The sequence below is a fragment of the Halichoeres trimaculatus genome, unplaced genomic scaffold (genome assembly GCF_033239565.1).
Source record: "Halichoeres trimaculatus isolate MK-OKI-2021-1 unplaced genomic scaffold, fHalTri1.1 fHalTri1_scaffold_6, whole genome shotgun sequence".
In the NCBI taxonomy this organism is placed as follows: Eukaryota; Metazoa; Chordata; class Actinopteri; order Labriformes; family Labridae; genus Halichoeres; species Halichoeres trimaculatus.
This window is the reverse complement of record NW_027437184.1, coordinates 34,658,693-34,681,711: the sequence shown is the minus strand read 5'-3', so window position 1 is coordinate 34,681,711 and position 23,019 is coordinate 34,658,693. Positions and strand designations below refer to the sequence as shown.

At 41.1% G+C, this 23,019-nt stretch overlaps 1 protein-coding gene across 1 annotated transcript in view; it reads left to right on the top strand.

Moving 5' to 3' along the window:
• LOC141791538 (protein turtle homolog B-like) overlaps positions 1-23,019 on the top strand; it is a 218,588-nt gene that overhangs the window by 93,702 nt on the left and 101,867 nt on the right. Inside the window, exon 4 of the mRNA XM_074672094.1 lies at positions 14,728-14,879. Within this exon, the coding sequence (XP_074528195.1) occupies positions 14,728-14,879 (152 nt within the window). The remainder of the gene's footprint in view (positions 1-14,727; positions 14,880-23,019) is intronic.

Below are 23,019 nucleotides of genomic sequence, written 5' to 3'. Positions count from 1 at the left end.
AGCCATTCTACGTACCAGCCATTCTCCCGTGATGTGAGTGAGGGGCTGGGCTACCGTGAGCTTTGTGCTGAGTCAGTAAATGAGTCATTTGGGGCGAAGAATCATTATTCTTGAGTCAGTAAAGTGATTCTCGGGTATTGAACGATTTGTTCATGATTCGCACAACACTACTTGACTGAGAGTCCCCAGTAAGAATGGCCACTATTAACTTCGAAACACCTCTTGCTCTGTAAGCGTCATGACTTGATATGGATGTTGCCTCCGTTGTACAGTTTCGTTGCTTCAAACTGACCACAGAACAGCTGGTCATTTTGATGCTGCTAAAAGGTTGAATTTAGTGTTCATCTGAATGGATGAAGCTCAACGCTGCTTCTGCGCTCAAGATGCGTGTGCTTTATGATGTCGCAGACTAATAATCCATCCATAGGATTGAGCCTGATTTTATTTTTGAACATATCGTGATCAGGATTTTAGCTAGTCATTCGCGTCAGCCATCACTGAGAAAAATTTGCTGCCGAACGCTGATGCGTCAGTAAAACATGGCGTTCAACCTTCTTACTTGAAGAAAGAATAATAAAATAAGGTTTGGTACATTGATGCAGAACATTAGCCACACGTAGCTTTATTACAGAACACATGAGCAGAACCAGACACCTTATAGCAAAAAGAAAAATTAAAAAAGGTGTTTCTTGTTGAATTTTAGTGATTTTTGGTGGTTCTTGCTGAGTCGTGGTCCTCCCCTCACCTGCTCCGTGTCAGGCCTGCTGCCTGATGTGATGCATACTGTGGTGAGCGTGCTGTGCCGTGGAAAAACACTCTCACCATGCAGGCCAGGCTCGGATGGTGTTTGGTCACAGCTCAGCTCAGCATGAGTATTCACAACACTCTGAAAACATGGCCAGAGGGAATACCAACATCTCTTTTACCATCTGCCAGTCTAACACTCTGCATCGACAGACACAAATCTGATAAAGGGATTAACTGAGCGGTAATAAAAGCAGGCCTGTGGAATAAAGAGACCTCACAAAGTCACTTTCAGCACTTGAAGATAAGTTATTCATTAGACCTCAGGCTCTGCCGCAGAAAAAACGTCTCAGAGCGACTGAGTCTGTGGAAACTCAGCTGAAGGAGCTGTTAGCTCTCAGCTTAGGTCCTTAAAACTATCAAGGTTATGGTTTAAAACAATAAAAGACCCACAGCTGTGTCTAAAAACATCTCATCTACTCTGATACTTTTTGTGTTGTCATTGTAGACTGTTGCTCTTACAAACCCCTGTCTAAACACCAGCTTTGTTAACACCAGGTGTGTGCTACATTAGAAAAAGTAGAATGTGTTATTTGACATTGGTAGCCCTTCAGATCCTCCCAGATACTTCAACTTTGGGGTCTTTGAAGTTATTCCTGTTTCTATAAACTAATCATCACGTGTCATTCATAAGTAATGTAGAAATCTAAAGGACAACAGTCAACGAACTTAAGAGGTGACAACAAAGGTGCTTTTTGGACCCCAGGGACTAGGGCCTAAATATAGTCTAGATGTCAAGGAACTTTGAGGGCAGGGCCTGTAGGTTGACTGTTTCTGATTGGTGGAGCAGGCACAGTGTTTTTATTTTCCCTCCCTCCATCCACATTAAGATGACCCCCAGCTGTGATGGACTTGGTTTGGTACCTCCTAAACAATGGTCTTCTTTGAGCCTGTTGGTGTGAATGTGTCTCTATCATCTCCTGGTGTTCCAGTTTAAAGAGTGACTTTGTAAACTGGAGACCTTCAGCTGAACGTGTCAGTGGATTTCCAGTTTGCAACAGATGTTCAAACACAAAAAGTCCTCAGGAATGAATCCTGGTTTAGTTTTATATATGTACATAAAAATTCCATAATTTTCTCATCAGATAAGAATAGGGATGCACAATATTGGATTTTTGCCGATATCCGATATGCAGACATATCAAAACCCCTTTTGGCTGATACCAATACCGATAATCACAAGTTTGTTTGTTTCTTTCTCTGTAAAGAAAGCTAAGTCTATCCTGTACTGGAATTTATATGTTACTCTTATTGTGACGGTCTTATTTGTTTAAGAAACACACATAAAACAAGACAAAAAACATTTGATTTTACCATAAATAAGAAATGTATTATTTCTTCAAACTCAAGACATTCAGTATTGAAATACAGAAAAATAATATCTTTAGATCACATGAACTTTAATGAACAATGCATTTTTAAACATAACCAAGTTGCATTTGATTATTTTAGAGCTACTGTAACAACCTGGTGACAGACACAGAGCTCTGCAGTGCAAATAAATGAAGTGCTACATTTTATTTAAGGAGCTTATTTTTCAGATGGAAAATAATAATAATCCTAACTGAATAGCACCTTATCGGCTGTGCCTATCAGCAGAAATTTTCATATCTGCAGATACCGATAAACGTGTTTTTAAGCTTTTATCAGCCGATACCGATATTGTGCCGATAATATCGTGCATCCCTAGATAAGAATTTACTGATGATCTACAGATGACTGAGAAGTTGTGTGTCTCTGAAAGTTGACAGTCAACCAGCTCATTTATTGGATATCTGCTATCTTGATGCTTCTAGTGACAGGGCTGTCCAGTGTGTCTCTGGTCTGTTTCAGGCTTTTTGCAACCAGTGATGGCTTTGTCTCATCTCCTTCCAAGTATCAACAAATTCATCCACACTAAAAGAAATCACGACCAAAACCAGCACATGCTTAACATCCTCCATGCTAAAAGGCACATTTTGGTGCTACACATAAAGAAAGGGGCTTGTCTTTCCTGTTTTTTTGGTGTCATTTTTTGCTAAAAGGCCTTTGTTGCTGTTGTCTTACTGCCCTCTAATGGCCTTGTGGTGTGTTGCTGTTACCTTTTTTTCTCCATTCATCACTGGCCTGATTTACGCTTGGATGTATCTCCGGTCGGACTCCATCCTGCTGCGTGTTTACTGCGAATATCAGCTCACACCAGCTGCGTGTTCAGTCCGGCACCTTGCAGGACACCAGGCGGCTGGGGTCTTCAGATCAAGGACTTCCCATGCTCCCCACTCCATTGATGATCCTCCTCTCTTCATTCATGTTGAGCTGTTGGCTCCTGGGTGACTCCTGGTCTGGCTTCACTCATTATGTCCATTTTTTTTTAAGTCAAGCAAAATACCATCCGATATGAGTGGGTTGAGTTTGTTTGATTCTGAAAGTCACTGGGTGTGTTTAAGTAGCTTCTGTGCACAACCCCCTGTCCCACTCGATCTGGCCTATGGCAAATTTTTGCGTCACAGCTCCAACACCTGGCAAAAATAGGATTTTTGCGTAGATGCTGCTACCTGTCAGATCAGGGACACAGTTGGACCGCAATGGACCTGATCCAGTGTGAGTTGACACATCGACTGGAATAGAAACCTATCTGATCCGGTGCTGTGTCAGAACAGAGCCGTACCGCGGACAGACCTGGTGTACTTTTGGCTACTACATAATCTTTCTGGTCCTCTGTCCATGGTGGAAGCAAAGACAAACAATGGTCCACATGAACAATGCACTTTCTGGGAATCTTTTGGTAACGTGCTTGAATAAAACGTCATCAGGACGTTTGGATGTTTTGTCAAGAAAAAGAAAATAGGTTTTGATGAGAATCTTGAAAAATAAAGATATTTGAATGAGACACTTCTTTGATTTCCAGAAATCTTAAATGAATATTCAGATGATATGAGTTTACATGTTTGACTTTTCTAACAGCTTTTAACACATGACACTTAAAATTTAACGATTTATTCCCTCATAACTGAAAAGTATTAGCTTTCCACGAAATAACTTCACAGTCTTGATGTTGGTTTTGGTTGAGACCTGGGTTGTTAATGACGCTGGATCCCTGTCCTCAACTGTACCCGCCTGCCTCAGGATCTGACTCACATCATATATCACACACACTGTAGTTCAGCACAGACAGGCGCATAAAGTTTGATAGCTGAGTGCAGACTGTGGCATTTTACCTGATCAAATATTTGAAAACAGCTCTGCTGTTCTGAGGTGATATTTGCTCAGGAGAACAGCACGGATTTCACATCATTTCTCAAAAGTTTGATGAGTTTTTTTCCTCCCTCTTGCATAGGTTTAACAGCTGTAAAACCTGTTAACTTTTCCTCTGAGTGTTTGTCATGTATCCCAAAGAGAAACTAGAAAATGATTAAAAACCATGTTTCAAATGGTTTTTGGAAAGGGGTCCCGGCTGCTCTGGTCTCTGGTGCTCCCTCCCTGCTGGAGCCTGCAGTGGAGTACAGTTAGCCTTCAGGTTTTATCACTCCTCACATATGCTAACTGCTCAGTGTAGGTCAATGATAATCTGACCCTGTGATGGTTATCACTGCCGTATAAGATTTATAAAGCGCTGCTCATCACCTCACAGGGTGCTGTCAGGACCAGCTTCGGGTTTCAGTCAGTCTGAGCCGAGGGCAGAGTGAGAAAACCTCAGGGTTAATCAGACACAGCACGACTGTCAACACACTGGGGCTACAAATGTGCTCTCAACAAGAAAACAACAGGCTTAAAAACTTCTGTTAGGTACAGTTGTGCCTTGATTTACAGTCTGTTCTATGACAGAGCTCGTATCTCAAATTACTCATATTTTCCCCATTGGAATGAATTGAAATGCCATTAATCCATTCCACAAAAAATACAGGATTTTTTTGTTATATGTTTTTAAATAAGAAAAATAGGAACGTCGAAGAAAAACACATATAATTGGATTTACTAAACTAAACTGGTTTATTAAATATAATGTCCAGCATTTACCTTGGAGATCAGACGACTTGAAGATGCCCTCCTCACTTTCATCCACAGCTCTTTACCATAAAATCTGGTCCATTGAGCTTCTGTGTCATCCTCTCTTTCACTGTAATTCTAAAATGAGTTAAGCAAGCTTCATTAAATAGCGCTCACTCAGTCACAACTTTTTATGTATGTTTCTTAAGACCGGGGTTTTTCAGCTGGTGAGCCCTCCATCAGACACGTATTCCTCTCCTTTTTAGCTCCACGCTGACTCTTCTTACTGTCCGTATTCTTGTTTTTGTACCATAGACTGTGTAATGATAAAGGTTTGTACTCGTCCAGGGACAGTGATATCAGCTGATATATTTTAACTCAAAGCCACTTCAAGTTTTTTTCCATCACAAACATTTTTCTCGTAATTTTTTTTTTTTCATAGAAAAGTGTCAGTTATTTTTCGTCATGGTCTTCATCGATAAAAATTACCACTTTTCTCCAGCGGAGGGTGAAATCTTTCTCTCTGACACATGATGTGCATTTTATGGGCACGGCTCCTGATATATTCCGTAAACATTATTATCATCATTTGGGAGCGTGCCTATGTTCCCACAGCTCAAAGATTTTGTCCCGAAATCTGTTTTTTTGCTTGTCTGATCTGAGGAAATGAAAACAGCCCTTTATCATCTAAAAACTCTGCTTCAGATGAAACCCTTTCCGATTTTTTTTGGAATGATTGAGATTGTGATGATTTTTTGGTTGTGCAAATATTGGGCTAACCCCTTTCTTCCCAGCCTCGTCCTTCTCTTTCACTTTTTCAGATTGGGATTGATTGGGAAAGCAAAGTAGGTGGCCTAATGGTTCAGGTTGCCCTTGTTTGGGCCCTCCCAGGTTAGGATCCAGCCTGTGGGCTCTTTTCCAGATGTTGCTCCCTGACTCTCACCCTGTTTCCTGCTCCTTCCACTCTCCTGTCCATTGAAAAGCATAAAATCTCCCCCTCCCAAAAGACAAAGGAAACACAAATGAGAGCACTAGATGCCTCGTATCTCAAAATACTTGTTAGTTGAGACACCTGTGATAGTTGTTCTGTATTTTTTTAAAAACATATCACATACACAGTGTTTCTGAGAGCAGGTTATCAATGATTGGAAGCCAAAGTGTCCTTGAACACACCACTGAGGAGAGGTTTAGAAACAGTCCCAGCTCACAGCTGCAGTTCACATGACAGGACTGTTATTGTAGCAAACAATACAGGTGAGCAATTTACAGGGCTCTGCAGACACATTTCCCCGGTGAGCTGAAACGGTTTGTTTCCTGTGAAAGTCTCAAGAAAACACGACTAAGTGAATACCAAAGACACTTCACTGTCACGTTTCATTGTCCACTGTGCTTTTTTAAAAATGATGCAAGACAGAATGTAACAGGTGAGGGACAAAACATTTCCAAACATAACAGTTACAACAGGACGAGCATGAGCAGGAACTTTTGATGTTTTAATGTTTGAAATTCAAGAGTGACAAAAGGCTGTGGTTTTGTGTGTGTGGTTGCATGTGTGTTTAAGCTTTTAGAGTGTGTTCGTATTGGTGTGTGTCTATTTGTGTGTCTGTGATTATATATATATATATATATATATATATATATATATATATATATATATATATATATATATATATATATATTTTTTTTTTTGTTTGTTTGTTTTGTTTTTGTTTTTGTTTTTTTTTTGGGGGGGGGCATAATGAGATGGTAAGGATATGATTCATTGATCAATCCCCTGTTTGTTAACAGTTACAACAACAAAAAAAAAAACTTTTGGCAACAAAAGTGCAGGAAACTAAAATGGTTTGTTAACCGATGTGAGGGTGTTAACCACTAAAATACATTTTTTCCCCAAATCATGCCAATTTTATGGATGATAAAGGACTCACAGGTTCATGAGAAAGTGAGTTAATGTAAAACATCGACAAGTGGACAGACATTTTTATTGGAGAAATCGAGTGTGTACCCCAGAGAGGAGTTAAAAACACACAGGTGACCTGATGCTTATGACTGCCGTTGACACTAACCAGACTGTGAAATATAAAGACATGAACTGGTGTCAATAAACCAGAAACCCTTCCAAATCAAAAAGAGCAGACTGACAGCTGAGTCTGAGACCTGGGTTCTAATAAAGGATCCAGAAAACTTTGTCCAGACAGAGACCTGCTCCAAATCTATCAATGTTTTTTCATTAGACACACAAAGTGAAAACTGGATTTAGAAAACAGCGGTTAAAACTTTATCTGTACGGTCAAACCTTGTTACCCCGAGGTTGGATCAAGAAGACACATTTAATTACACACCCACGCAGATACTGCTGGTGTTTCAGTGTAAAGTGTGACCCTGTTAACTGGTGACTCTCAGCCGACCTTTACTGACACATTCAGCTGAGAGTCAACAGTTAGCACAGTTACTCTTTGAGTCAAAACACCGGTATCTCTGTAACAGTCAGAACTTGGTAGACGTTGACTCCATGGTGTAGTATCATTACTGACAACTGACCACAAAAAGACATTTTTATGCTTCTCACAGCTTTGATGTAGTGTTTACAGAACGATAACTCATCTGAATGAATGAAGCTAAACACTGCTTGCCATTTTTGATGCTGTAGACTGTGTATTGGTCCATTGGTTTATGCTGAGATTGAGTTTTACAGTCAACACATCAGTCCCAACACTTTTTCCTCTCCTTTTCTTCCTCTTTTCCCCTTTCCTCCTTTTTCTTTTTTACCCTTTTTTTTTTTTTTTTTTTTTTTTTTGCTTAATCATGAAATTGAGGCAACCTACGGTCACCCCCTGACCTTGTGGAGGGAGCCGTCCTATGGTTAACTCCTGTAGATATTTTGCCTTTTGTTAGAGCAACTCTCAGAGCCAAAGTGAAGGAGTCTGCCCATATGGGGCATTTCATCTTGTCATGAATGACTGTTAAAAAATAAAGGAGAAGTTAGGGGGAAGATGGAGGAGGGGGTTGTACCAGGGGAGATTAAAATGCTAATTGAAACAAGAAGGGATATGATTTTGAGGGACAAAAAACAAACAAAACGCCTCATTAACTTTCCACTTTGAAAATAAATAAATTATATATATATATAAATAAAATATGAATAAATAAAACAATTCAAAGTGATTTTGAAAGTATTTTTTTCCAGCTCACTGTCCAGATGAATCATTTGTGGTTTGTTACTTTATCTACTAACTGTAAACGGTAGAATAGACTTGATCTTCACTGTTTGAAGGAGTTGAAGTAAAAACACGAGACGCTCTGTGTTAAAGCACTGTGTCTGCTCTGGTTTTTGTAATTCTGACTCTTCAACACGTTCAGCTTTTTTAGTAATAAAATAAATCAATGGAGATTCTTCAAAATCTTAAAGTCTGAATTATTTTGTTGTGTTTTAAAGCATTTGTTAGAAGTTTGTGCTGCGCTCCTCGTGGTGTGGAATTAGCACGATGGTCAAGCTCGTATCTGCAGATGGAAAGACATGTTAGCAACAGAGAGTCTGCAGGATTAAACATGTAAGCTGATCAGCACGAGTCCTAAGGTGATTAGATTGAGAATATCAAACAGGAATTATGACCCACCAAAAGCTGTTTGTGGATCACAGACGGCGGTGTCAGTGCATGCGTGTATGTGTTGGTGGGAAGCCTGGGGTGGACGGGGGGCGGGGGACAACGGTGTGGTTTGGAAAAATGATGCGCCAATTGTCTTTATGATCATCTGGTTTCATAATCTGAAAGGCCTCTGAGCTAAAGAGGATTTTAAAAATGGTTTTAGAGAAAGCAGCGTGTTTGGCACATCAACCACACACCGTGATGTCGTTCTGAGGAACTGTCTCTGCAGCTGATGGGTTTGCAGTGACCAAACTGCTTTCACAAAGTTAATTTAAACTACAAAAAAAATTCAAAAGTAAAACAAAGTGAATCAACCTTTATAAGTAAGAATATGTGCTTATACAGTAACCAAAATGTTCATGAGAAGTCTTTTGAACTTTTGGTGAGGCATGTGCTTGTTTTTTAATCAAATGGAGACCAGATCAAAACAAATTTTATTTTGTTCAAGACAACTTTTTACTGGATACAATTAGGGCTGCACGATATGGCCAAAATCCAATATCTCGATATTTGTAGGCTATATCTCGATAGACAATATATATCTTGATATTCTGATTTCTCCTCTAAATCACTATATTAATGTTAAATCCAACCCTTTGATGCATAAAATGAAATCAGTTTACTGATTTAAGCAGACCTTTTAGTTGGATTTTTAAAATTTCAATGCAAAAAGGTGAAATCTCATTCAGGTAAAGTTTAGCAAACCTTTTATTTTAAACCAAACTTTATGTAGTTACATATTTTTAGCTCCGGTTAAATGATTCATTCAGATTAATTTAACTGACTGATTATATTATATTATATTGTATTGTATTATATTATATTATATTATATTATGTTATATTATATTATATTATATTATATTATATTATATTATATTATATTATATTGTGCTTTGAAAATATCATGAACTAAAGATGGAGATAATATTACTTTTATTGCCATAAATCAGCTCCCTGGATAATGTTGGTCATGCTGAAAGGACTCTAGTGACTTCTGTCTTTGAGCCTGAGGTCTGGTTGAAATGTCTTGGATTTGGGTTTGTCTTCTGATAATATCCCAGCTAGCAGTATTTTGGAATTCATCTGTAAAATAGCATAAAACTCATCTGCCGTCATGTTTCGAGCAGTGATCAGCTGATCAAACCCAAATTAGCAACCACACTCTAGAAACCCAGCCCCGGGAACCCACAACCCTTTTCTTCTCTCCTCTTCTAATATCATTGCAGGCATGCGCAGGGGAATTTTTCTGGGTGGGTGGGGGAGCGTGGTGCCCGCTGTGAGAGGAGCACCGTCTGAGCAGCAGAGAGTGAAACGAGAGAATCACCAAAGAGATTTACGCTCTGACTACTGAAAAAAAAAAAAAAAAAAGTTTTCTGTTTTTACTTGATGATTGCGATACAGACGTTTTATACATCTCACGTGCAAAAATCCGCGATACATCGAGTATACTCGATATATCCCCCAGCCCTAGATACAATGCGCCGAGGTAAGGTATTCATCTGTGTAGCTCTCTTCTGCTCTTCTGTCCTTTTTCTGTCTGACAGTGAGGCTCCAGTGTCCACCATCACAACAAAATTAATCACAGAAATCGTTTTCAGCAGAGAAAAACACAGATTTCTGTGTTCAATCTCTTCTCACTACTAAACTTTGTCCTGATCGACCTGGAAGCTGAAAAGTATCATAAATGAAATAAACTCTGACCTATAGGAGTGGTTATACAATATATCAGGATTTTTTGTTTGACAATATCAAAATTGGTGTTCTTTGGCAAAAATTTATTTTCCTTTTTCCAAATTCAAATTCTTCATTGCCGTCTTTGTTTACAAACTGGATCTGGAAAAAGTTTCCACTTTTCTCCAGCAGAGGGTGAAATGACTTATGTAATGTGCATTTTATGAGGAAATATGGCTCCTGATATAGCCTGTAGACTTTGTCATCATCATTTAACTTTTTCCAAGGGTCTGCTGGTGAAAGAGAAAACTTAAAATAGCAAAAATGGTAAACATCAAAGGATCACAAGTCAAATCAAATCAGCACCCCAAAAATAGCGATAGAATTGTATGGTGAGAATATTATCCCAGCCCTAGTAACCAGTAATAATGGTGCTGATAATCTCATTATAAAGTGTGGATTAGGATCAGGTATATATCTAGAAAGAAAGATTTTTGCACGATTACAGAAACTCTTCACAGCCCCTTTAAAGGTAGTTTAAAACAAACAGATGAAGTGTTTTCATGGCTTGTAAAGGAGTTTTAATTTGTGGTAAATGAGAAAATGAAGAAACTAACAGTCTAAGTTTGAGGGGAAAAAAAAAACTTTTCAGTTTATAAATGCCTTTCTCATCTTTCATCTTGAGAACAGATTAAAATGAAGCGATTAGAATGGAGAGATTCAGTAATTAAAGAAAAGAGCTTCTGAAATGAACTCCTGTCCTTGAAGGAGGAACAAACTGTGCTGCTGCTGCTGAAGAGAATGTCAGAGCAGAGGACGCCTCCACAGACTGAAGTGTCTGTGAGTGCAAGGGTGTTTCAAACTGTGAACGTTAAGTCGTCCACCCTCTTAGTTTTCCCAGTTAATGCATGAGCATGCTCTGTTCATGTGCTGGACTCACAGTGGAAAGCCATCCAACTTTTAGTCCCTGTCTTTTTTGTGACTGTCATGTTGAGTCCTCTTCTGCCTGCGGCCCTCACTGTCTCTTCCTCTGCTCAGGTACAAATGTAAACTGTGGACTCTGTGATGTATGCGACCAAGCAGAGAGCAGTCAGGTGAAGGTTTACTCACATACATTATTGAGTGGTCTCTTGGTAGTTGGTTTGATTGTCCGGTCCAGATTGTCTCCTGCTGTTATTCACACTCAGCTGGTTCCTCACAGGAAGAGGAAAGATGTAACCAGGTTAGAAAGAAGACTTTAAAGAGGTCCACCTCTTTGAGGAGAGAGAGCAGTCTGTCAAACAGGACAGGCTGAAGGTTTCACTGATTTCAGTTCATAATCATGATCTAATATGAGTTTGGACTCTCTTTCTTTTATTGTTTTGTAAATCTTTAAAATCCCATTTTTAGTCTCAAGTTGTGCAAAGACAACAAATTAAATGTTTGAACTGAAAATTGAATTTGATTTCAGAAACACATATATAAACAGCTGGGTGACAAGGGTGGGGAAAAACATTGATTACAGATGAACCACATTAATGTTGTGGATGAGTATGGGTTGATTAATACATTTAAAAAAAATCCATTACATGCTAAAACAACATGCGGTGTTTATTATTTATTGTTTAAAAGGATCCCCACTCGCTAACTAAGGTGACAAGCTAATCTTCCTGGGTTCCACACAGAGAGACAACACAAAATACAAAACATAGTACGTGATACACTTGATAATCACAAGTCACATAGCTCACAAAGCAGATCTAAAAGCTCCAGACATTACAAACATGATTAAAATAGAATAGAATAGAATAGAAAATACTTTATTTATCCCCGAGGGGAAATACAGGAGTCACAGCAGCATTTAAGAAAACAAAAGTAAGCAAATGTATAGAAAGTGCAAAAATTTCCACAAGAAAATAGATGACGACATCCCATCCACCACTCTCCAGCCCAGCCAGTCTCCACCTCCACAGGGTCCAGGACTGAGCCTCCCCAGCAGTCTGTTCAGTCTCTGTCTCCTGGATCCTGTCTGCTCACAGCAGGTGAAGCTCCTCCAATGTGGCGCCGGCGTCTGATGTCAGCTCCGTCAGCCACGTCCGTGAACAGCACGATGCCACTCTGCCCTCCGGCAGCCCCTCTGCCGCTGGGCTAGCACGGCTAGCTCATCCATCCCACAGGACATAGATCCCACGTTCCCAACAACGATGGATGGAAGGACAGGTCCACGTCGTCACCTCCCAGCTCACACCTGAGAACCAGCATGACATCGTCTAAAAATTGAGATTGGGTATGTTACGACACCAAGCTACGCGGCCTACCCAAGCCTCGCGGGTCCACACCTAGCCTAGCGGGTAACCTTACCGGCTCCTGTGTTTTACACTGCGTATTGTCGTGAACCTGGACGTGTTGGCTGCCTTACCCTACATGTATGCAGCATGTCCCTGTTCTGGAGGGGGTTTGTGTGTGTGGTCACTCACCCCGGTCAACCATCCTCTCACTCGGACCAGCCCGTCCTCGATCCGTTCATCGTCTTCTCAGCTACGTCGGTCCTTTTACTGGCCCGCTCTCTCGTGTTCTTGTTCAGATTTTAAAAGGTGTATTTACAGTTTTCGTTCTGTGGGGTGACCAACTGTGCTTCCATCTCTAGTCCATCTGGCCCTGTCACTCATCCTAAACCACAGCTACCCACACAATGGCAGAGAAACCTCTCTTAACAGGGTATTATATTCACAAGTTGCATCCATCAGATAAAACCACATATGATCCTCTACATACAGCACAACTACAACAACAAATAATCAAATAAATAAACATTCACTTCTTTACCTACATTTCTTAATCAGGTACTTAGGTATTTAGGTATTGCCTTCTCGGGTGGAGCTTGAAAAATGACTTGCCATTTAATTTACGAATGTTCAGGGGACAGTTGTTCCAGGGATTGATGGCACTATAAATAACTGTCCTCTTTAAGGCATATAACTTTGGATACGGCAACATAATGTTGCCATCATCAGCTGACCTGGTAAAATGAGAATGAAGCTGACTGTGTCTGACAGTTTGTTTGGAGAGAAAAACAGGCTGAGTAGAAAAGACGGCATTACTGAATGATTTAACTGTGTTGAAAACAAGCCTGTCCCCATAGTTGACCATGGAAGTTGACGTTGCATACTGACAGTGATTGATCTTATGGGGCAATGTCAGACTAACCTGGCAGCTCTGTTCTGGGAAGTTTGCAATTTCTTCAGTTGAACTTTAGATGCAGAGGACCACGCAGATGTACAATAATCCAGGTGACATAAAACTAATAATTTAGTCGCATGTCCCACAATGTTTGAAAGGACATGACAAAGACATTTCCTCACCATGGAGATATCACTACCCATCTTCTTCACTATCCTATGAATGTGTTCCCCACATGACAGCTGACCATTAATTATCGTGCCCACTAATTTCACTTTGTTTACTTGTTCTAGGTTACCTAGACAAACTCAAACTCATTTTTGGTCTAGATGACATAGTGTAGTTTACTAACAGAGGAAAGGCTGCACTGCTGTTTGTGGTCTTAAAAACATTATCTCTGTGATCCACAGTGCACTGTTCTCGCAGCGTGAGCTGATTGAAATGTTATTGTGTGATTGAATACATTAACATCATGGTAAAAACAGCTTTGTTTATCTCTCTGCAGTCTCAGAGCTGGACATGAGGGGAGCTAGCCAAAATTAACGTCAAAGATTGCCTATAGTGTCTGAGAGTGCTCACTCTGACGCTACGTTTAAATACTAAACAAAAACAAATACAGATCTGTCACTCTGTCACTATTTCTGAAATCCAACTGTGAATTGCTTTAAATCAAGGACAGCACTCGTGGTGTGTCCTGCCATTCAGATATTTGGTTTCCCACTCTGCCTCGCTGGAGCTGCACAGCACGGTCTGTGACAACATGAGGGGTGATTCAAACATGATGTAATTAGTTTGACAACAGTTGTTTGTCCCATGTTTCTGCTGAGCTGGATCGATTCCTTTACTTTCTAGTTTTCATGATCCAAGTCAGGTGAAGTTTGATACAAAATAAGCATTTTACTAACATACTTGCTTCAAACTGAGCTGTAAAATGAAGAAAAATGAAGAACACGAACCTAACAGAGCACACCCGCCCAAACCCAGTGAAGAAAACCAGATTTTTTCATAAACTGTTCCATCCCTACTTCATACTGAAACATGTCAACAGACCTTTTAATTCCACCAGAGAAATAAAAACTTTATTCATTCAGAAAATAAGCCATAAAGCAGGAAATCTGCAGTAAACTTCAAAGCGAGCTGTTATCTTCAACCTAACCACAAACAGAAGAGCCAAACTTCTGACAGCTCATCAGTCTCTCTGTCAGTCGTCTCCAAGCAAACATATTTCTGCAGTGTGGCACAAAAATAAGTCATGTTGGTTGATTCTTTCACAGTCCACTCTATCGGTGCGTTTGAAACACAGTGGTGAAAGTTCATGTTCATATCTGACACCAAGTGGAGTTTTCAAAGTGTGAGGTCCTCTGCTGTTGAATACAGTGTTCATTTACTGTCTCTGTTGCTTTAAGATGATTTCATTGACTGATGTCGTAATGTATCCATTAACACGCTCTCCTCTATCTCTCCTCCTCTGACCCCAGCTCCCCCCACATTCACGGACACACCACCTCAGTACGTCGAGGCCAAGGAGGGGGGAAGCATCACTTTGACCTGCACGGCCTTCGGAAACCCCAAACCCTCTGTCAGCTGGCTGCGGGAAGGCAGCCTCATGGTCAGCAGTGCCAAGTATAAGGTTTGTTACTCTGTGCTCTCTATGAGACTCCTCAGTACATATTTGCCAGATGTGATGATGGGAATGTAATGAAAAGTCTTCATCCCTCTCATTAAAATGAAAGCGGAGGCCTCCAAACCTGTCAGACACAACTCTTTGATTGGTTACACCTGTTCAGCTGCTCGTTAACGCAAATATCTAATCAGCCAATCAGACGGCAATACCTCTGCAGCATTTAGTCACATAGACATGATGAAGATGAGCTGCTGATGTTCAAACTTTGAAAGTGGCATGATGGTTGGTCTGAGTATCTGATAAGCTTCTGATCTACAGGGAATTCAACCCACAACCATCAATACGGTTTACACAGAATGGTCCCAAAAAGAGCTGTGATTTTTGGGAGACTGCCGTCCACATCTTGTTTATTCACACGTCCTTTTTGAAAATCTGCAGAAAATCAACCGTCTGCTCAAGCTCAATTCTGTAAAAAACAGATAATTCTACACTCTTTACTGCATCAAACAAGCCCTGAATGATTGATAAATGTCTTGTATTTAAATCTAAAGAATTCTTTGAAAATTTGCTTCCATCTTCCTGGTGTCATGTTTCAGCTTGGGGCTGCTCTGCACCAACGAGCAACAGTTTGTGTGTTCAGAGCATGTTAAACTGAGAATACTTCACTTTTCTTTGATCCAAGACTTGAATTAAGTGTTTTGTACATAGTTACTCACAGTTTTTAGCCTTTAGCCCTGGTTCTTCTGACCTCATAGAAGTATAGAAGTTCATATTGCAGTGAAAATTGAGTCCACATAGAGTAAAAATGTGACAGAAGCAAAAACTGTCCTAAAAATCAAATCAGCTTATCTTAGGTGCAGGACTGTGCAGATTTTGTAAAGATAGAACCATAAAACTTTTTTCACGTGTTCCTTATGCCTCAGGGTACCTAAAATGTGTTGTATATATTCCCACCTTATTTTTAAATGTTTTTCAATGTCTTCTAATGAAATTTTTTATGTCCTGGAATTCAAATTCTTTATTTTGGGACCTCAAGCAGATATGAGATTAAAATGCGATTAATTAGTTTAATTAATTACAAATCCTGTAATTAATTAGATTATTTTTTTTAATCGCCTGACAGCACTAATACTTTTATATTAAATTGAACGTAATGGGTGCCAGTTGGTCAATAAATCAACGAAAAGCAGTTAATTTGCATTTCCCAAAGTTATCTTCAGATGGCAAGGATAAACAGTAGTCAAGGATTTATTGTGCATTTATCATTATCATTACCAAGTAAAACTGCCCAATTTATCGTGGTATTTATTTGAGGTCATATCGCCCAGCCCTAGCACCAGATGATAACTACTGGAAGCAAATGCTGAGCCTTAACCCTCTAACCCTCTAACCCTAAGGACACCGGTCCTATTTATAACCTTGGAACCCCCTGTGATAACGAAATAAAGATATCTCAGCCTGACCTCTGTTCCAGGAGCAGGCCGGCTCCTAAAGCTGACACGAACTCATGAGAGAGCAGCGGTGGTTTAGAGTTAAGGCTTGGACAGTACAGTGCCTATCATAAGTATTCACCCCCTTGGATATTCAAACCTTTTAGTGCTTAGTTAGTCAATCATGGTCAATAAAATTTGGCTTTTTTCTAACACAAAAAAATTGTTAAATTTGTTGGAAATATTATTTTATGTCAAAGTGCAAACAGATATCTACAAAGTATTGTCACTGAAATAAAAATATATAAAGAATATAATTGTTTACATAATTATTCACCCCCTTCAAGTCAGTATTTTGTAGATGCACCTTTGGGTGCAATCACAGCAGTGAGTCTGTGCAGATAAGTCTCAATCAGCCTTGTACATCTGCCCACAGCAGTTTTGCTCCATTCTTCTTTGCAAAACTGTTTAAGCTCTGTCAGGTTGCGTGGGTATCAGGCATAAACAGCTGTTTTAAAGTCCAGCCACAAATTCTCTATAGGATTGAGGTCTGGACTTTGACTCGGCCACCCCAGAACATTGACCTGGTTTTTTTTTAACCGTTGCTGTGTAGCTTTTGCAGCATGCTTTGGATCATTGTCCTGCTGGAAAATAAACCTTCTTCCAAGCCGTAGTTCTCTTGCAGACTGAATAAGATTTTCCTCCAGGATTTCAGTGTATTTTGCAGCACTTATTCTGCCCTCTATCCTTGCAAGCCTTCCAGGTCCAGCTGCTGAGAAACATCCCCACAGCATAGAATAGAATAGAATAGAATAGAAAACACTTTATTTATCCCCGAGGGGAAATTCAGGAGTCACCGCAGCATTTAAGAAAACAAAAGTGAGAAAGAATATAGAAAGTGCAAAAAAAAAAGTCCATAAGAAATTAGATGACGACATCCCGTCCACCACTCGTCCACCACTCTCCAGCCCAGCCAGTCTCCACCTCCACAGGGTCCAGGACTGAGCCTCCCCAGCAGTCTGTTCAGTCTCTGTCTCCTGGATCCTGTCTGCTCACAGCAGGTGAAGCTCCTCTAATGTGGCGCCGGCGTCCGATGTCAGCTCCGTCGGCCACGTCCGTGAACAGCACGATGCCGCTGGGTTAGCACAGCTAGCTCGTCCATCCCCCGGAGCTAGATCCCACGTTCCCAACAACGAAGGATGGAAGGACAGGTCCACGTCGTCACCTCCCAGCTCACATCCGAGAACCAGCACCTCGTCCTCACCTCCTCCTCCTCAGCTCGAGGGAAATCATCAAGCCCTACACTAGTTAGCATTGACATGCTACAGGCTGCTAACTGCTAATTTTGCATGTAAACAATGCAGCCATGGTTACATGTAGGATCTCCAGACAAACACAGGAGAAAAGTAGTACAAAATACCGCCAAAGCCACAAAAAGTTTGGTGTCCGTGACCGACAATGAACCATACAAAGTGATGATCCACTCCAAATACAAAGATGACGAAAAAGAGACAAAAAATTACAAGAAACGGACAAAGACGAGAGAGCTGCTGCAACAGGCAGCTACTTGGGTAGCGCCTAGCAACGCAGGATAAGCATGATGATAAGCATGATGCTACCACCACCATGCTTCACAGTGGGGATGGTGTGTTTTTGGTGATGTGCAGTGTTTGGTTTGCGCCAAACAAAACGTCTTGTCTGATGGCCAAAAAGCTCAGTTTTGGTCTCATCAGACCAAAGAATCTTCTTCCACTTGACCATGGAGTCTTTCACGTGCCTTTTGGCAAACTCTAGTCGAAATCCAATATGAATTTTCTTCAACAGTGGCTTTCTCATTGCCACTCTCCCATGAAGCTTTGACCGGTGAAGAACCCAGGCAGCAGTAGCTGTATGCACAGTCTCTCCCATCTCAGCAGCTGAAGCTTGTAATTCCTTCAGAGTAGTCGTAGGGGTCTTGGTTGCTTCTCTTACTAGTCTCCTACTTGCATGGTCGCTCAGTTTACGTGGGCGGCCTGATCTAGGCAGATTCACACAAGTACCATATTCCTTCCATTTCTTGATAATTGATTTCACTGAACTCTGGGGGATGTTCAATGCCTTGGAATTTTTTTTGTATCCATCCCCTAAATTGTACTTCTCAATAACCCTTTCCCTGAATTACTTGGAGTGTTCCTCTGTCTTCATGGTGTAATGCCGCGGCCACACCAAACGCGAACACGCGAATTTACTCGCGCGAATGGCCTGTCACACGCCGCGTGAACGCCCGAGTCCCGCCGCTGGACTTTTTTGACAAGCTGAGGCGCGAACACGCGAATGCGCGGTACTGCGCATGCGGAGTAGAGAGCTCGTTCATTTAAAGACCGAAAGTCCAAAAGAGCATCTGGAAAACAATGAGCTGTGGTTTCCAAAGCATGACAGGAGAGTGTGTGAAAGCTTTGGAGATCACAATCAATGCCTGCTGCCTCTCCCTGGTAATCCACCAGCCCTGCCTGGCTGTTCCCTGCGATCTCATCCTCGATCCCCCGAACCTCCGACCCCCCGTACCCCCGACCACCCGAACCCCCGACCCATGTTCCCGGAGGTCTCCCTGGGGATAATGAAGGGGTGGAGGAAAGAGAGGAGCACAGAGAACTTCCATCTTTTCCCTGGCTCTGCCCCTGCCCCGCACTTTCCTCCTCTCTATCAGGCTCAAAACTCCACTGAGGAAAACACAGTCGGACTCAGTGATGACCCGTGCAGGCAGATCCAGCTGGGAACGAATGTTTACAGAACTTACCTTCAAAACCTGTCTCCTCAGAGACTTTCAACCAAGCCGGCTCCTGTTTTTCCAGTCTCTGTAGAGTACACACGTCGTATCGTATAACTCTGGATGATGACACACCACACAGATTGTTTTCTCCTCCATCCTCCGGCGGAGTTGGAGCCGGAGCAGGCGGCAGTTGCCCCCCAACGTTGTCAAAACAATGATGTCGTGGGGGAATATTTTGAACTCGAGCGAATTTGTGTCTACCGCCAGAACGCGTGAACGCTCCAAACTCGCCGCGCCAAACGCACGAATCGCGCCGCCCGAGGCGAATCGGCGGCTAAACGCGTCTTTGCATTGACTTTGTATGTAATCGCGCCGCAAATTCGCGTTTGGTGTGGCCGCACCATAATGGTAGCTACACTGTAAAAATAAAAAAAGTTGTGTCAACTTAAAATTTCAACAGCAACAGTCTCCACAGAATTTTTGAGTTTTGAGTCCAACTATAAATATTAAGTTTGAACGAACAAATACGTTTTTCTTGAGATAACTTATTAATGAGTAACGTAACTTAAAATTTTGAGTTGCACACACAAAAAAAAAACAAGTGAAATTAAAGTTTTGCCATCTTGTTACAATTTGACAGATCACTATGTACCGCCCAGAGGTGGGTTTGAACCTACGACCTCCCAAATCCTGACCAAGTGCACTATCCAACTGCACCACCGACTTAATTATGCAATACTAATGTGAAGATGAGTAATTATGTGTGAAAGTAACGCACTGAAAATTCTCTGAATAAAGCGTGAATGCAGAAAATATCAGATTTTTTCGGTGGGAGTCCGTTAATTTGTGTTTTTGGTCAAGTAAAATATGGCCCCATCTGAGTGCAGAGGAAACCGGCAGAGGAGCAGGGAGGGGGTGTTTGGTGCGAGCGCTCTGGGCTTCTGCTGCACAAAATCATTGCTGTAGGGGTAATTTCTGCCTTAAACTTTGTGATAGGACCCAACTTGTTCCATCACGGAGTATCACTTTAAAAACACCTCCTCACCCGGGTTAGTGGTTTGGTGAAGCAGCGCCTCATTACAGCACAGTCAACCACTAGCATGGTAACTAATTCATGTTCAAGGTGGCTATCATATCTGTATTAACCATGCCATCTTAAAATAACAGAAAATAAGGTTTCATTAATCGGCAATCAAGTTAAGATCGACATCCACCCAGTGCAAGTGCAAAGACAAAATGGCAGAACATGTGGGAACTTGAAAGTGCAGTGAAAGACCCCTGCCGTCTTCAGTTGGAAACCCCGTTCTTTCTGAGCCAACTCAAAGAATTTAGTCATAGCCTCAAACCTACAATTTTAAGTTCTGCCAACCTAAGTTTTTATATGAGACCAACTTTACACAACAAACTTATAAAAGGTAGTTGAAAAAACAGCTTTTATGTTGTTTTCAACACAACAAAACATTAAATGTTTGCCTGACTAAAAAAAACATTGTAAGGCCAACAATTTTAAGTTTTCATTTTTACAGTGCAGGAGTACTGATCCACCAGTCTGGACCCTTCAGACACAGGTGTTTTATACCTCAATCACTTGAAACACACCCACACCACTCAGGTGATCTTCATTTCACTAATTGTGAGACTATTGGCAACAATTTTATGGACATCTGTTGACTTAAATCACTGAATTAAAAAGGGGTGAATACTTGTGCAAACAATGATATTTCTTTTTATATTTTAATTTCATTGACATTACTTTGTAGAAATCTGTTTTCACTTTGACATTAAAGAGTTTTTTCCAATAAATTTTTGTGTTAAAAAAGCCAAATTTCATTGACCATGGTTGATTTATGAAAGCACTAAAAGGGGTAAAACATCCAAGGGGGTGAATACTTATGATAGGCACTGTATCTGACTGGCTCTTGGAAGCGTCAAAGCTGGAACCAAGGCTTTATTTTCACATCGTTTCAAAGCATCTACATCCCAAGGAGTTCAGAAAATACGTTGACATGTCTGCACAAACACGCAGGAAGATGTTTCCCTGCATGTTTCTCTGCATTAGCCTCTGTTTCACCTGCAGCTCCTAACAACATGTGCGTGCCAACCTGTGAATTCACAGGTTGGGAAAAACTGACGTTTTGTTAAGTCCCTTTGGCAGCTGATTAAGATACACGCACAGTCACATTATAACAACCCCCAAAATACTCCACAGCTTGTTCTGCTCTCCTCATCCCTGCTGGCTGTATTTCAGACTGATTAAAGTCAGCCTCACTGACGGAGATCCCCCTCAAAAACTACAAGGTCTGCACCATTAATCATATCATCTTCTCCCACAGCCGTAGGAACATGCAGAACAAAGAAACCATATTTATTATGATTATGTTTGAAGAGAATAAATCCTGAACAGACAGCGATATATTTCAAGGTGACACAAACAGATCTGAGCCCGGCAGCTCCTCCAGCTCCAGCAGGACTCTCACAGAGAGCCGAGGACGCTGTTTTCACAGAGAGGACGGGAGGACAAGTGGGGAGTCTGGATCTCTGAGAATCTTTGACTCCATGTGTCTGATCCATGTGGGTTTACTTTTAGGGGATTTAACCTTAAGTGTGGCAGACCAGACAAAAATGTGTAAACACAAAGAAATGAAGGTAAAGATTGTTACATCTTTAACCTCTGTCTTAAACTCTTTAAAGGTAGAGTCTGCAGGATTTTTCTAAAAAAATAAAATGTCAACTTTTACAGGAATAACTCTCCGGCCTCTAAGCATGTGTCAGTGTCTGTGTCTGCCTCAACCCCCTCCTCTCCCTGTATATTGATGCTTTGGTTGTATTGGGACATTTCTGGGCAAAGAGTAAGTGTTGTTACCTCAGCCAATCACTAGCACCCAGTGTGCAAGTGTCTTTGCATGTTGATGATCAAGAGTGGAAGAAGCTAATCAGAGCAGCTATAGTGGAGCTAGCATGGAAGTAGAAAGACACAACCTTAGTAAAATGAAATGCTGAACATTTAAAGCTTTTCACTAAATGAGGGTGAAGCTTGGCTTGACTTTCACTTTCCCCACGGGATGAAGAGCAATGCAAGTTAGTATGTGTCAAATCCCTGTGATTAGCTTGTGCTAATATACCAAGTCAGGTGCACGGCTCATGAGTCTCTTCCATGAAGAAACGCGGTGCTACAAGTGGCTGCTGGACTGGTGAGTGTGTTCACATAGCTTTGGTCTGAGGCTGTGGGTGTGTGCTGCTGCTGGCACTGATCCAAGGATGAGGAGCCCAGCTTGAATGTTGTGTTTACAAACAATAACAAAAATTCCTGCAGACTCTACCTTTAACTTGCTCTAGAAGTAGTTCTTTTTTTGCAGTTTATGATTTAAAGTGTAAACCTGTTCATTATCTACTGAACAGGTTTACACTAAAGAAAGGAAATGACCCCCACATTAGATCGATTATTTAAAGCTCTGAGCTCTGTTCGTGACAGAGTTGTGTTTGGTGTTCCACTTGCAGGTAGCACTGGTGAGTGACTGTACAACCCATAGATTTGTTAATATGACTGACTGGAGATAATTATCATTGAAGTGTTTAAATCTGAGGCAAAAATCTAGACTCAGACTCTTTTTACTGAACTAAACCATAACTACATCATCCTGAGAATGGTACAAAACTGAACCGTTTTCCTCTGAAGGGGTGTTGGAAAGTGGCAAACAGGGATGGGATTAATAATGCTCATCAGTCAGCGCACAACCACAGAAACCACATGCAGAGACAGGGGTGGTTACGGAGCTTTGATTCTTTTACGACACCGACTGAAGCATGCTTCGTCTTTTAATACCATGTTTCAGAGCCCAGAGAGTTTATCATGGTGATTGGCTATAACGTTATAAGTGGTTGCGGCATGCAGGACAGTGTTGCCAACTTAAAGGGGACATATCATGCTGATCCCTGATTTAATACTTACATATAATATAATAAATTT